Source organism: Vipera ursinii (genome assembly GCF_947247035.1).
Source record: "Vipera ursinii genome assembly, chromosome: 4".
NCBI lineage: Eukaryota > Metazoa > Chordata > Lepidosauria > Squamata > Viperidae > Vipera > Vipera ursinii.
Window position 1 is genome coordinate 36771942 of NC_139514.1, and position 17155 is coordinate 36789096.

The following is a 17155-nucleotide window of genomic DNA, read 5'->3' on the forward strand; positions in this document are numbered from 1 at the left end:
TCAAATTTTTACCTTGCTGCTTTCTCTCACCAATATATTTCCCAAGTTCTTATTTTTTAGTCTATTGGAATATTTTCTCTCTTCCTTAAGAGGTCATTCTTATGGTCTCTCCCTGGTTTAGCTTTCTTAACTCCTTACACTTTTTCTCAGATAAATGTCTTAACTCTAAACCATAGTTCCTTGCCTACTCATGAAACTTGTGAGGATTTTTTTTTGAGAGGTGGGAATAACCTATTAGTAATGAATCTATTGTGTTAACATGTATAGTCACACAAGCATGCCATCACTGCAAATCAGCCTAATACAATATTAGGTACATTCTAAAGATGTTTGCTATAGGCAAAAGTAAAAGTGAAAATAAGAAAATAATCTATATTATTTTTGGCTTTCAAATGTCTTCAATTATCATTAGGTTTTTAACGATAATGTACTGATACATTATAATGAAAAATCTTCCAGTGTTTTTGATTTATATTTTACCAGTAATCATGTAATCCTTAAAGTTTGGCTGGAATTAGTTCAAAGAAATAGAGGAAGTTTGTATATTATCCATGGGTGTTTTTTTAAAAAAACGAATATGCCAACCATACCTTCCTATATGATTAATTGGCATTGGGATTTTCTATGGCAAACCAAATTTTGATGAACAGCCTTTACAAATAAGCTATTCATGCTGATTGCACATTATGGGATAGCGCTTAACAACTTTCATGGCTGTCATCTGTAGGAAACCCTTAGTTCAAACATTGGCACATACACCATTCAGCAGCTGTGTGGCTTACTGCTCACTAGAGATATGATAAGGTGCACAGGCTAAAGAAGAGTTCAGTCTATTTTTCCAACACTGAATTATTCCCCTGTTTCATATTTGTTTCTATGCTAGTCTCAAAGGTGTTTTATAGACAGCACTCCTAATAGCCAACACACATGTTCTGCTTAGTTTAGTAATAATTTACAGCAGGTTTTAGCATTGTAGTACAATAAAATTTAGAAACACTGTTGAAACAAGTTGTTATCGTATAAATGGTTACATTTTGATAAATGAACAAGGTATGTTTCTCTAAAAATAAGCTGGGTTTCCTTAGAACATGTGTTTCTTATTGCTTGTTCCTTTCCAGCTTAAATATGTGAATACCTGCTCAGACATGATAAATATAAAGAAGGAAATGTGCATTTAATAATTTTAAATGCTTTTCATTACTTTATTAATTTATATTTTTGATATTCTTATTGCATTATAGCAATGTATTTACATGATTTCAACAAAAAAGTACTATACTAAAAAAATAAAATCAGTTGTATTTTAATAAGTTGTTTAAATAATTATGAGGATTTTATTTTTTTCAATTATGTTAGGACATGTGAGAGTTGTTACATATTCTTTCTCCAAAAATATTCTTTTGTCCAAAGAAAATTGAAACGGAATACAGCAATATATGGTTGAAATGATTTTAAAACATGCACAGTTTCCCAATTATGCTAAATTCTTTCCTGGCTGCGGTATAAAGACTATGTTTCCATGATAAAATTAAAATAAATTAATTAAATTAATTTAAAAATTAAAATGAATTAAAATTAAATTAGTGATTTAACTTTATCAGTCCAAAGGCCTAGAGTCATTTAAAAATTGTTTCCACTGAAAAAGCAGCATACTGCAAAAGCAATTCATAATTCTGGCACCTGTTTTCAGATGAAATGTAATGATTAATAAATTAAGTCAATACTATATCACACTAAGGTGTTTTCATTGACAATGAATTGAAAGTGGTGAATAAGAGAAACTTTATCCCAAATAGGCTAAATCAGTTGCTAAGTAGATTCGTAGTATGTATGTTGGGAAGGAAGAAGTTGGTTCCCAGGCCATAACTTATGTCAGACTTGACTAGAAACATTTGAGTTATGGCCTGTTGTAAAGATTCATTGAAGCATAAGCATGGCAGTGTTTCTTCACAAAAGGCCACATGAAAGAACTGTGTTCAGTTGTCATTAGGCAGTGAAAAGACTGTTAGAATAGAAGATGTGAAATGCTTTTCCTAAACTACTTAGCACTTGGGATAATTAAACAATTATCCCAAGCACATTTCCCATTGGCTAATTAGTCAAAGTGGAACATGATGGCACTCTGCTATGATAATCTGTTGTCCTTACATAAGGACATATCCAGAACCTTCTTTTGGCAACAATAGCAAGGTAACCTATATATTAGTGGCTAAGGCACTAGAAGCTAGAGAATAGATAGGTACTTATTTTTTTTCTAAATTGGAACTTTAGGAATCAAATAAACAAATGGAAATTTAGGAAGAAATATTTGATATAAGACAACAGTTTATACTCTTTAAAAAAATCAGTTCTTTTAACAATTTGTAAATTTGTTTCTGTCCATTTTGCATCAAATGCAGAATTGATAATCCAAATGTATCTTTGTATGTAATTCCATAGTACATAATTCTCTTAGTGAATAGTTTAGAGCAAGGCTCCCCAACGCCCTTGCTTAGGAATGAGGCTGCACAGCTGGAGATGAACAGCAGGCAAGTGAAGCCAAAACCATCCATTCCGCCCCCCCCCCGTCCATGGAAAAATTGTCTTCCACAAAACTGGTCCCTGGTGCCAAAAAAAATTGGACACCAATGGTTTAGAGCTAATATTTGCATTATTTTGTGTACTCTTTTTATACAATAAACACATACATATAAATAGTACATGTGTACGTGTAAACGTTTTCTTAATATACCTGTTATATATAGGAATAACATTCAGAAAAATACAAACTTGGTTCCTAAAATTGTCATTAAGTTAATTCTGAATTGCATATGGGTTTAGATGGAAATTTCTACTTAATTACTATACCTAAAAACCTAGAATGTTCATGCTGTAATATTATTGTTGATATTACCATATTTCACCTTTTTTAATTTCATCATTTTTAATATTTTTAATTCTATGGCATCTAACAAAATATATAACTAAATGCTTGCTTCCAATAAATGTATTTATAATTATGCCTTTGCTTTACTTTTGAACCAATATTATAATTTAAACTGATTCAATTACTAAATAAAGGTTTAAAAATCAGCTAAATAAATAAATATTATATTTATCTATCTGATAACTAAATATAACTTCCTATAATAAAAAGGTGGACTCTTTGTGTAGGGATCTCGTCCTCATGGTAATATCATTTCTGTTACTGTAAATACCACATAATAATACGTTTAGAGAAAATATATGTAATTTATCAAGCTATATACAGATAGAAAGATGGGATGTTGAACTTTCACAGACATGCCCATGATATCCAACTCTTGCTGCTGAAAGCTACCTTCAGTTTCAGAATACTAGTACAATATAGAATGAAGGCTATTGCTAAGCACATTGATTTGTGCTTTAGATTGTAAGCCGCCCTGAGTCTTTGGAGAAGGGCGGGATGTAAATGGGATTAAAATAAAATAAAAATATATTACAGCATGTTTTTTATATTTTGCAGAATTTTTCAATTTTGACTTTTTAAATACAGCCATTGTTTTGCAATTAATTGATTTGTCTAATATATTTTTCAGGTAAACCAGTCATGATTGTTACTGAATATATGGAAAATGGTTCTTTAGATAGCTTTCTCAGGGTAAGTGACTTTTTGATGTCACCCTCTAATTATGCATTATACTATCTTAAAGAGATAAATATCTAGATGAAGGGAACCTCAATTATTTTGAAACACTATTACTTTTTATGAAAAGAGTGATAAAAATCAATCGTTGTGAACAAAGCAATAAAACAAGTCAAAAAAGATCTAAGTCTACTGTTTTCTAAGCATTGTTCAAGTGTCTTTCCATATATCAGAATCTACACATAGTTGCAGTATCAATAGCAAAAGGACACTTTTAGGCATGCATTTGTTGCACGTGTCATTTCTGTGAACTATCCCAACATGAAGATCTATTCGCAACTACAGCTTTTAAAACAAATGAAACCTTATCATTTGTTCTAAAATGATAAGGTTCTAAAAGTTCAGCTGCTATATCTATAATGGAACTGCTTAAGTTTGCTAATATGGTTTTGCCAGAAAGAATGAACTGTACTAGGCTTATAGAAAAATAATACTGAGTCAAAGATCATGTTTAGATAGAATGCTTTATTTTGAATCCATTATATATGCAATCTTAGTTTATCAAATTTCCCATGTATTAATGTAGGAAATTAAAATAAAAAGTTTTCATCAATCTGGGCAAGTCAGAGATATTTGATTTGGGCTAGTAAACATTATGTTTTGACTCACATGTGACAGAGAAAGAGAGTGCAAGTGAATGAGAGTGATGTCTTATTTGGCAATACGTATCAGATTTGTGTTTGCTTTAACTGGTGCATTTCAGCACACTGTTTTCAAAACCAAGCTATACTGACTTGTGTAGATTATTTCTGAGTAGAAGCCTTGTGTAAACTGAAGGCTAAAAGGTTGTTTAAATTGTTTGCAGAAACATGATGCTCAATTCACAGTCATTCAGCTTGTAGGAATGCTTCGAGGAATTGCATCTGGCATGAAATATCTGTCAGATATGGGTTATGTCCATCGTGACCTTGCTGCCCGCAACATACTCATCAACAGTAACTTAGTATGCAAAGTCTCTGATTTTGGCCTCTCCCGCATATTGGAAGATGATCCAGAAGCTGCCTATACAACAAGGGTGAGTTCTGTGATCTAGGAGTTATTGCAAAAAAGCAGAATTATCTGAGTCACAAATAATATGTAGAAACTGCAGATAAATCTTACTATGTACAGATACTGTGTTCATACACAACCATTTTATTCTGACTGAAATTGTTCAGTATAGTGATAGCAAGTACATTGCCCTTTAATTGTTCTGTTGTGTTCAATCACAATGGTAAAGTTTACATAAACCCTGAACTACTCTAAAGCCTTTATTCCTTTTTTCAAATTGTATTCTTCTTTGAAGACCCTTAAAGCAGAACCCACGATTCTTCCCACTCCTTCTCCTCTCAGTTTGTAATCTGTGTAGTGTCAAACAGCTTTTGAATTCTAGATGGTCAGACCAACCTATCCACAGGGGGGTAATATGCATATTTTGTACATAACCACTCAACATTAAGTCCTCTTAAGTTTAAAAAAAATATACTTCAGTACATGATTATAGGATTCCATTTTATGTTTTATTATTGCTAATTTATTCTGTACTATTTTTTAATATTCTCTTTAGTTCCACAGAAAGCAGTTTCTAGCCAATATAGTACCAGTACATATATGTTTGTATCTGTTCTATATAACTATAACTGTATTATATACAGACTTTTTCATTAAGAGAAAATAGTCATGTAGGAATATTGTGCCCTTTTAAGTAACATACTTTTGCACTTCTTCATATATACATGGACTAATCCTGATAAACTAGGACAAGATGGGAAAATATGGTTTAAGAGAATATTTTGTCTGGAACCTGGGGGGGAAGGGTAAATTTTAAACTATGTTGTATGGATTGTTAGCTTCTTCCGTGTCTAGATAAAACTTTAAACTGCCACAATGAAGCCAACTCCTTGGCTTTGTTGTTGGTAAAGATAGTTATATGGATTGTTAAATGAGCTCTCTAGAATCATTTTATGAAATGGGTGGCATATAAGTCCTGCAAATAAATAAATAAACAAACAAACAACAATATTTTTATTTTTGTTTGACTTCTATTCAAAAGATTGAGTGCACAGATATATGTGTATATGATGGTTTTGCCTTATAGGGAGGCAAGATTCCAATTCGTTGGACATCTCCAGAAGCTATTGCTTATCGCAAATTTACATCAGCCAGTGATGCATGGAGCTATGGTATTGTTCTTTGGGAAGTAATGTCCTATGGAGAGAGACCTTATTGGGAAATGTCTAATCAAGATGTGAGTACAACAAATTATATAGACAATTATTACGCAGAAAAAAAATATCAAAATTTACAAACTTTGTTGGAAAAGGCTTATTTTATTGGGAGGTTTTTTGCTTCTTCTTTTTTAAAAAAAGCTTTTTAAACAATTAATGTTTTTTACAAAATAGAAGAAGAAAACAGATTCAAGTAAGACATAAAATGCCAAACTGTTTTAAATTAAAATTTCAGTGATTAGAGTTCCTCATTAAATGTCTCCTGATTTCTTTTAACTGAATTATTCCATGAGTGTTATAGATCAGATTAAATTGAACTTTACAAAAGGAAAGTAAATATTTGTGTATAAGTTTTTAACAATTAGAACATGATTTGAAGTACTACATATGTTATGTGAAGTGACTATTTGATTTTCTTAGAACTGTTTCATGTAAACAGTTTGCAGTTATGCTTCTTTGGAATATAGTATTTCCCAATAAATAAAAATGTCATTTTGTGCACTTGGTTTAACTTTGATTTACTTGACATGATCCAGTTACACAGTACAGTTCCTTTTAATGTGATGCATACATCACAAATAAAATTGCTTTGTTCCTAAACTTATATATATAATTAAAAACAAATGTATATAGCATCTTGTTACTTAGCTTATAAATTCTGCCATAATTTTATTTTTTAAATTCTTATTGTACCAAATATCATTACTGTTTTGTGAATTGGCTTTACATTGTGTACAACATTTGCCAACCTAGCCAACATTCTGAGAGATGAATATGGTTTCTAATATTTGCCCATATGAATTGCACCTTAAAATTGTTCAGTATTTTTAGCCATCATATAACAAGTACATGAATGTTGAACACATATGAAACTTAATTAAATTGGTCTCTAATTACTACATTTGGCTCTGAAAACCTTTTAGCAGCTGCTGATATTTTTAATATATTGCCTTATCATAAATATATGTGCAACCTCATATGTATACAGCTTAATGTCAACATATTATTTTGTTGCATAATTGAATATGTAGTACAATAATTAAATTATAAATATGAGCTACCTGATTTAGAAATAATTGCTCCCCCTAAAAGAACTTAGGAAATAAATACCTTTAAAGTTTTTTTGTTGCTTTTGGATTATTTTCTGATATTTTTGACTGATTTGAAACCAATAAACCAAATTATTGCAATATTCAAATCAAAGCCTCAGCATATAGAAATGGTAATTATTAACATTTTGCTAATCATGCGGTTCACAATATTTCCAGACTTAGTTTAATAATATTTATGGGCTTCCACAAATATTACATCTTCTCCATCTGAAATTCTGAAATATCAAGGGGCAAACTGCATACAGGCATGCATGCATGAATGCAGGCGTGCGTACATGCATGTATGTGTGTCTCTGTGTGTAATGCTAAGGTATTAGCCAATAATGGATATTTAATAGCTGAATGCTGGCCTTTTTGTCTGAATCATGGTTTACATTTTCATATTTCTATATTAACAAAAGTAGTTGAAAGTTCCTGCATATTGAGTTTCTGTGTATGTGTGTATTATTGGATCTTATCCAAGGCAAGATTTTTAGATAAATTAAGATTCTGAAATATTTAAATATTAGAAGCAGGATTATTGTGGTTTTAGCTATGTTCTGTTTCAGACATTGGCTAATCTGGTAAAAGATGGAAAACTGTCCTCCATTTGAAGCCCAAGGGATTCATTGCTAGTCATTGTAAATAATGCTAAACTATGGACTGGTATAAAGCAATTTTGTAAGTTCATATGATCTCAAATAACAATTCCTATAAGACTATTGAAGGAGGTGGGGATGCATGTACAACAGTGATCCAGATGTTTTCTCTTCGGAGTAATTAACCTAGTACTGTAGGAAGTGTATAAATTGAGTCGTATTTGGTCTAATCAAATTTAAACATTGGACAAGATTGAGTGTCACTTTCTTCAAAGATATGTAATTATCCTCTGCTTTTTCCGTCATGTTTTGTATCTGTATTGTCAAGTGGCTTATTTTGGAGATGAAAAAGAATAGGCATGATTCACAATAGTTAGGAATAAAATACATCTGTTTAATTACTAAACTTCCACATTGGATTATGTAATGCATATCATTTTCAGAACCAAAGAAGGAAAAGTGAACTGAATGTCCTTCAGCTTCTACAAACTGTCTTCCTTGCGCAGGTAATTAAAGCAGTGGAGGAAGGATACCGTTTGCCACCACCCATGGACTGTCCAGCTGCCTTGTATCAGATGATGCTGGACTGTTGGCAAAAAGACAGAAACAACAGACCAAAGTTTGAACAGATTGTCAGCATCTTGGACAAGCTTATCCGTAATCCCAGCAGTTTAAAAATTATCACCAACGCAGCTGCAAGGTGACACAATCTATATATTTATAACTTGCTATATAACTTGGATATGTGGCAAAGGAAATGTTTGCTGTGAGATATTAGTTAGGGACACAGAATACCCCAGTTCAATAGTGCATCCCAGGGCATTCTTTAGGCTTGATTTAAAAATATAAGTAATATCAGAACAAGACTTTGCAACTGAGTGGTCATGTTGAATTAGTATTGACACAACATCAGAAGAATTTATCATTATCTCTTATGTCAAGATTGTGTGTGTCAGGGAGTACGTTTGTCTATTTATTTCTCAGCACATAAGCTTAAAAGTACATCATAAATGCTGCTTAGCCTAGGTATGCTGAGAAGAGTGTAATTCAAGCAGCATGTGTATACTTGTTGATCTCTAAAATAAAACACAATTCACAATTCACTGCTGAGGCCAAATCCTTCTCAGAAAGAAAAACGTATTTATGTATTTGAAGATTAATTTTGCATACTAGTCTGAAAATACTTTTGAAGTACTTTTTTCAATAGTTCCATGTGCAGCATTAAATACTTGTAAAAGTCTTTCTAACTGTAGCAATTGGTTTGATTTTCAACACCAGTGTTGTATTTTTGCCCCTCAATATACGTAGTCTTTTAAATTTTGAGTGCAGTGAAAAACCAGATAACAATCTTTCAAGTTTTTTTAATTTGGGGGGGAAGTTGTTGTATTATTCTATTATTAGAATAGAATAGTAACCATAATTTATTTGATTTTTTGATAGTTCCAAGTATCTGAAGTTCTGTATGTAAAATTTTGGAGTTTTATTCAGAGAAAGTTCATTTTGAACAATTTCATTACTGTTTTCTATTTAAAACTTAATATTTTTAGATCCTGGTGCATTGCTTTATAATTATAAATATTAAGTCTGATTATAAATCACTAATAATAAAATACAAAAAGTCAATATATATATATTATAACAACTTTCATTCTTTTGAGGTGAGAAAGAAGGTTTGAACATAGAAGTATAGAACATGTACATTAGATATCTTCATCCACTCCCAATCCTAGACTCCACAAGCATCAATAAAATTTTACTGCAAGTTTGCCAATAACTAATTGAAATGAGGGAGTAAAATCAGGGTTTGTTTGTTTATATGCTTCCATTATCCATTGGAAAAAAGTAAAAAAGTACAATTTTTTTTTTTATTGAAAAGTTTTAAAAAATACAATTTTCCTTTAAGAAACCCCCCTTCCCCCTCCCTCCTCCCCTCCCTACCTCCCCCCTATCTCCCCCCCTCCCCCTCTCCCTCCTCCCTCCCCTGCCTCCCCCCCTCTACTTCCCCTCCTCCCCCCCTCCCCCCCCTCCGACTTCCCAGAGCATAATACAAGGTATATATCTAAAAAGCAATCATAAACAATCATATACTAACAATTATAAACTCTAAAATCCATCACTCTCTAGCTTATATAAAGTAAACCAATCCTTAACAATACTAAATATATATAAAAAACTAAAATAAAAGAAAACTAGCATCATTCCCATCTATGTTCTTCCACATTTCCCTATTACCTAAACATATTCTCATTTACACATCACAAACACCTATCCCTATTAACCTCTCTAGCCAAAATAGACTATAATAGATAGTTCTTACACAAATTAACCCGCATTAACCCACAAAACTTTCTTCCTCTTCCTCTGTAATAAATTGTCCATTAATTCCAAATTAAAGATTCTGTTACCATACATATCATCCCAAAACTTTTAAAAACACAACTACCACTTGTCTATAAGTATATTGTGGAAGTTCCATAGATTTCTGCTGGTCTTATTTTTTTGTCTTTTTTGAGCGTTTTAAGGCAGCACGCGTCACCCTCTGTTCTCTAATATCATCCAAAAGAGTTGCAGCTTGAACTCCTCCTGTACCCTTCTCGTCTATCAGTCCATCTTCATCCTCTTGATGTTCTCCTTCTCCAGATCCCTCTGCAGCTTCCAGAAGTGTTGATGGGGTTACATTTAAAACATTGTTGTAAAAGTCATGCGCTTGCTTCACATTACCCAAACAGTACCTTTTGCCATCATACATGAAGCTCAGCCCAGCTGGGATCTCCCATCTGAACCTTATATCCCTTTGCTTGAGCTCTTGCACAAGAAAAATAAAATCCTTCCTTCTCTTTAAAATCTTTGGAGGAATTTCTTTTAGAACCAAAACTTCTTGACCAGCAATCACAACTTTGGTATCATAGGCAGCTTGTATAACTTCATCTCTAACTTCCCTTTTTACAAAATAAACCACCACATCTCTAGGCAACTTTCTCTGTTTAGCAATCCACGAATTCACACGAAACACTTTGTCCATACCTTGTTTTATTTCAGATGCTGGATGATTCAATACCCCCTCAAAAGCCTCAGAAACCAGCTGCTTTAAATCTTCCTTAATATTCTCTTTTAGGCCTCTAATTCTCACAGCAAACTGCATCTGGTAAAATTGGGCCAGACTCTGTTCACTATCCATTTTGTCTTTTAAATCTTCAATTTCCAAAACTTTTGCTTCTAATATAGCATTCTTTTGAGTCAAGTCTTGCACTTGGTCATCCAGCACCTCCACACATTTAGCAACTTTATGCACTGAGGACAAAATGTCTGCCTTCATCTCTCTAAGTTTCTGTTCCATCCTTTCTTCCATTCTCTGCTCCAATTTCTCCAATTTCTCCTCCATCTGTGCAAATTTAGCACCCATTGACTCCAGAATTAACTGGGTATGTCTTTCAAGATCCTTCGAAGTCAATACATCAGGAGAATGCAACGCCTGCAGTAATGATTGTTGTTGCACCGGAGAATTTCCAGCACTCCGAAAAGTTCTAGGGGGAGGTTTAGCCGCCATCTTTTACTTACAATTGTGACGCACTTTCACTTTAAGTTTTAAGCAAAGTCCATCAAGCTTGAGAGTAAAATAAAATAATCTTCTTCATCTCTTCATCTTTCCCTCTTGTACTGCTCTGCCTGCTCTTTTCCTTTCATAGTCTCTCCTTCAAGCAGGGATGGTCGCAGACGCCTGGCTCTGCTCCATAAAGTCCGGAGCAGAGACGCTAGCCAGCTGGGAGCAGCCCAGGCTACGGGGGAGTTCAATCCTTCAGCCGCCCAAGCTCCAAGCTCAGGCGGCCCCGGAGAACTCAACCCCCACCTGGGGGCTCACCCCCTCCTCTTCTCCCGAGGAGGGGGCTTCAAATTCGCCCGAACAGCTGATCGGCGCTGTTTCGGGCGAAAAATCACACAGCTGAGCTGCGGGCAGCCCGGGAAGGCTGTCTCCGGCGCCACGGAGCCACCGGAAGCCGCCTAAAAAAGTACAATTATGCTGCTTGCTAAAGTGCAGGGAAAAAAATAGAATAGAAATACAGATGGGCCTGGTAGCATCTCTCAGAATTAAGCTCCTTATATTAAGGGACTATAGTAATCCTAGTATTGATATAGTTTCCAGCAATATTCAGTTCCAAAGGCTAGGAGGATTCTGTATTATAGGATCCATTTTTATTAATATTATAATATTATTAATTCACTACAGAAGCTGTTTCTTTTATTTATATTATTTACTAATATTTATATCTATTTACCATTACTAATCATTAGAAAAGACTCTAATGTTGAGAAAGATTGAAAGCAAAAGGAGAAGGGGACAGCATAGGATGAGATGGTTGATTCAATGAACGTGAATTTGTGCAAACTCCAGGAGAGAGTGGAGGAAGGGGAGCCTGGCATGCTTTATGGTCCATGGGGTCATGAAGAGTCTGACATCTCAGTAGTTGAATAACCATCAACTATCTTAGTCTTATGGCAATGTATAGTAAAATGATTTATAGTAAAAATCATAAAATTAAGGATATCTTTAACTGAACATTAATCTTCTCAATTTTAAAAAATTGTGCAGTGTTCTTTCAAGGCCTTTTTAATGAAGAATTTACGTTTCTCAACAGTACAAATAATGCATTTGTATCAACAGCACAATTTGAAATAATCTCTATAATTATAAATCAGGGCTAGGGAACTATGGCCCTTTCATGACTTGTGCACTTCAACTCCCAGAATTCTGGGACTTAAAGTCCACAAATTATAAAGGGACCATAATTTCGCTCCTCTTTTATAAATGTGATAGTTCCAGTTGGCTCTATGTTCTGCTGGTTAAACTGCACTTAGGTAACTGGTTACCATTATACAAGTAAGATGTTGCTTAACTGGAAAAATTACAAAGATAGTGAGGGTCCTAGAGCCTAAATCCTTTGAAGAATGTTGAAACAAGCCAGGGAAAGAAGGTGAGACTAAGACCAGACATAATATCACTCTTGCAACTCTGAAGGGCTATCACAGGAAAGAGAATGTGGATTTATTCTCTACATCACTTACATTCAATCACTTAAAAATTAGTGGAAACTTTACAATGGGAAGTCCAAATGTGATAGCAGAAGGCTTTTTTTGATTGTGAGAGTTATTAAGCAGTAGAGAGTAGCAGCCTGCCTCCTAAAGTCCCAGGGATTCCATTACTAGAGGTGGTTAAGCAAAGTTGTATAGTTAAGCAGCCATATGCCTGGAATGGTGTGAGGTTTCTCTTGTGGGGTAGGCATTGGATGGAAGACTTACAAGGTCTTTCCTAACCCAATGATTACCACAATGAGCAAGGAGAGAAATATTATAAAAGATATTCTTCAGGTAATATGAATCCAAGATAAGCAAGGCTTTAGACAGGACTTTATGTGACATAGTTAATAAGCTACTGTGTTCATTAGCTGTAGCAACATGCAGCCATGAAGCATCTCTGGCAGGATGATCCAGTCTCCTTTTTATGATGGAGAGGTGGAAATGTCTCTGCAATGCTCTCATTCAGCAAATACCTGTGGAGTGTATGTGAGGATTAGCATGATGAAAGACCATTTTACTATTGATTAACTATGCAGACCGCAAGAATTCAAACCACAAGACATGACTTTTTTGTATATAGTACACAAAATTACAGTTGTATATAGTACACAAAATTACATTTTAAGCCATGGTTTCAAACAAAAAAAATGTAGGTAGAAGAATAGCTGCAAAAAAAAATAGGGGAAGCATAAGTTGTATCTTTTGAAAGGAAAGATGCAACACTGAAAATTAATTGCAAGATTATTGCAGATGATTAACATTTTGCAGCTCAAAATTAGTAATATTAGTAACAGCCCAAGGCATTTGGAGCTATATGGTTTGCCCAGTATGATGTATGGATCATCATTAACCTAGATCCAACCTTTCATCTCTCATCAAAGAATACAATGTTGAAAGAAATAATAAAATCCATTCATAGGAAAATCTTTTTTCTTGATGAAGTAGGCAAGTGCACAACTTTTTGCATTATTTATCTTAGAGATTCCAGTTCTGAAAGTTGCTAAATTAAAGTATTTCAGTTACCTGAAGAAAAAAAAAATAGTTTCCTTATCTCCTCCCCAAAAACCCTTTTTTTTTAAAAAAAAAAGTTAAAATTAGAATGAAAATTCAAAATCAGCAAAGTGTGGAAAGCCTAAAGAGCAATTAGTTAGTTTTCTCTGTGGATTTAAATAGAATAAATTAATTTTGGTTACTAAATACAAAAAAACCAGAGCAAATGAAATCCTGAAGCATGTTTACTCTGGGGGAGGAAGGGAATTCTCCCCAAAACAATGGCTGCCTAATGGAGCTCAAAGCTGGCTAGAGTAAGCTCCAGGTTGTCAAAAGGTAACAAAGTATGATCAATTTTAATCGTATTTAACAAGCCAATTCACAGTTTCTGAAGGAAGCTTGTATCAACAAAAGATTTCAGTTTGCTCAAAGTTGTGTGGTATGGCTTTCAAAGGAGATTAAATAAAATAATGGAAGATAGAGCTATCTGTTATGTTCATATCTGTATGGTGGGTTAGTTAAGTGTTAAAGCACCTAATAATGTCATAAACACAGGTCACAATATATTGAAGACAACATAAAGCAGATTCTCAAGCTAGGCCAATATTTACACACAGAGTTCACTTAAAGGTTGAAATATGTAATAGTGTCCATTATCCAAAGTTGAGGTCCAGGGTTAAGAGTCAGAACTACAACAGTCAGTAGAAATGACAACAAGGTTAAAGTCTGGTGTATAAATATGTCATTTTTAGTGCTAGCTATTCCAAACTATGTATTTATAAAGCCAACCATTAAGTGATTCACAAAAATCACATTCTCATTACGAGGTCATTACGTTTCGCTAAATGTTTTCTCATGAGGAGACCTATGCTCTAGTCATTTGTTACATTATTGAGCTTAAAGCTTCATATGCTTGTGTTCCCTATTATACACACACACACACATATATATAATAAAAATGATATATATATATTCTTTTTAATATATATTTTAACCGCCAAATAATATTTCATATATATAAAGGATATTGTTTGTTGATCCATCTGTAATCTGCAATGGGTATGAGTATAACTTTGAAGAAAATGAGGAAGAGGCAATGGTCATATAAGACAAATCTGAATCCAAAGCAAGAATAGAATTTGAGCAAGCATCTCAAACTTTACTGTCCCTAATTGACTTTAGAATAAAGGCAGGGAGAGAAAAGTGCACTCAGTATGCAAGATTCTGTGAACTATAACCCTATAATGAAAATATTTTCAGCATTCATAATTTTAGTGTTGAAGTCTGGTCTACTTTCATAGTGTAGTGGCAAAATAAAAATCAGGTTTTAAAATGAATATGATTTAGTTGGGGACTGCATAGTTTATCCCATTATAATAGAATGGGATTATTTGAACTCCATTCTGAAAATCAATTTCTGGAAAAGAGGTAAGGATCTGTAGGGATCCAAAGTTAGGGCTAGGGTTAAGATTAGATTAAGATTAGGAACTAGAAACCAGGAGACCAGGTAGAAATCAGGAGTTCTAGTCTTCCTTAGGCATGAAAGTCAGCTGGGTTGTTTTGGGCCAATCACTCTCTCACAGCCCATGATGTCATATTCGGGCAACAAGCTAGTTGGTCAATTCCTGTTGCAACTAATGGATCAACACTTGGTTCATCTGGGGGAAAATGGACTTTTCACTTACTTGTGGAAAAAAAAACTGTTTTCTTGTGTTCAAGTGATTTGGGAGACAAATATTTGACCTAGGATTCTTCTACCTATACTAAAATATTGAACCAAATCTAGAATTTTAGAAAACCACTCAATATTATATAAAAGGGTGATCCATCTTCCAACTGGCTTCCTTTATTTATTTATTTCAATTTTTATGGCCACCCACTTCTTAAATTGTAATTATAACTTTACAATTTCTGACCATAGGTTTTCAGTACAGTGATCATAATGTAACCAAAGTGCAAATAAAAGCATCTGCCAGCAATTGTAGACAATTGCAGATTTGAGGATGTTCAGTATTTGCAATATAATTTGAAAAATCAAATATCACAAGTTTTTTAACTAAAAGGCTTTGCCATTTGTCCCAAAAGTGCTTTTTTCATGAGGCAAGTGGACTCTGTTGTCTAGTTGCCTCATGAAAAAAGCACCTTTGGGACAACCATGACCTGGATGACTGAGAATCTCTATAGATGCTTTGCCATTTGATTTGCACATTGACATGGAAGCTTGGCTCAAAAATGTTTCTGCATGATTATCATTGAGTACAGGATAGCCATAACAGAGGTAATTAGGTTACAAAAAGTCAATCACAACACAATGGAAATATTGCCTCTTTTTGTATTAATTGCATATTCTTTGATCACAAGGTGATCACAGCTGCCATGTTTATCTGAACCATGCAATATCCCTGCTACACTAATCATATTTAATAACTAAGATGATATTGCTTATTCAATGACAATCTCAAAAGCAAGTATAAATAGCTGTAAAACCAGAATTAGTACTTCTTATACAATTTTTCTTCCTTAGTGTGTCATTCATTTTCATGACTCCTGATAGCATATGATACATCAATAAGTGCATTTGGCAACAAAATTAATTAGAAAAAAAACTGTTTCCTTAAGCCTACAGACAATAAAGTAATCTTGCAATTTGTTCAGAATTCTACTCCTTGAGTTTATTTTAATACTAGCATAGTGTAAGAGATGACCAGGCTGAGACCGAGGGCAGGGTCAAACACGTCAACAGTTTGGAGTTGCTATGGTCCCACAAGAGACCTAAATCAAGCCCCTACTGAATTCCATTAATTCTTATCTAATGCCAACTTCCCTTAACAATTAGTAGATCAGATTCTTATGTACAATGTGGGTAGCAAGAAATAAACCCATAGTACTTTTGAACTCTATCCCAGCTCTTGGTTTCTTGTGCCTGATGCGTGGTTTGGGTATAGTTAAAGTATAGCTGTATAATTGCAGAGTAACAGAAAAGATGGTTTCTTACCTTTTTCCATTTTGGATGATACCTGTTTGATTCTGAGTGGATTTCTACGCTTTTCAAAAATTTGCCTTTTTGTGTTCTGTTGGTTGAACCTAATGAAAAGTATGATGAGACAATATTATTTGGGATTATTTTCATGGACCACCATGGCTATGATTGTTTTTTAGAATGAGAGTGCAGTGAACTGTCAATAAGATAATAACAATAAATCCAGGAATCCCTCTAGTACCTTATCTAACATCTGTCATGGACCGTACCCTCTGGAATAGCATCCCTCCAGAGATATGAATGGCAGCCACTCTCCTAGAGTTCTGTAAAAGCCTTTGTTCACAGACTTTGACCTGTGATTTAAGAAATTCTTTTGCTTGGTTGGGCCCCTATTTTATTTTTATACTCTTTGTTGCTCTAGTTGAGCTGACTACTTATGTGGGTTTCAATCTTTTCAAATTGTTTTTACTGTTTTTCTGGATTTGGGAAACTGCCCAAAGTCTTTTGGAATAGGCAGCCATAACAATCAAATAAATCAAATCAAATTAAAC

At 33.8% G+C, this 17155-nt stretch overlaps 1 protein-coding gene across 2 annotated transcripts in view; it reads left to right on the plus strand.

The window, feature by feature from the left end:
- The window catches only part of EPHA3 (EPH receptor A3), a 202880-nt gene that overhangs the window by 175850 nt on the left and 9875 nt on the right, over positions 1-17155 (plus strand). For both annotated transcript variants that reach the window (XM_083361356.1, XM_083361357.1), the window contains exons 12-15: positions 3558-3619; positions 4470-4679; positions 5742-5891; positions 8068-8261. In XM_083361356.1, coding sequence (XP_083217482.1) covers positions 3558-3619; positions 4470-4679; positions 5742-5891; positions 8068-8261 — 616 coding nt within the window. The remainder of the gene's footprint in view (positions 1-3557; positions 3620-4469; positions 4680-5741; positions 5892-8067; positions 8262-17155) is intronic.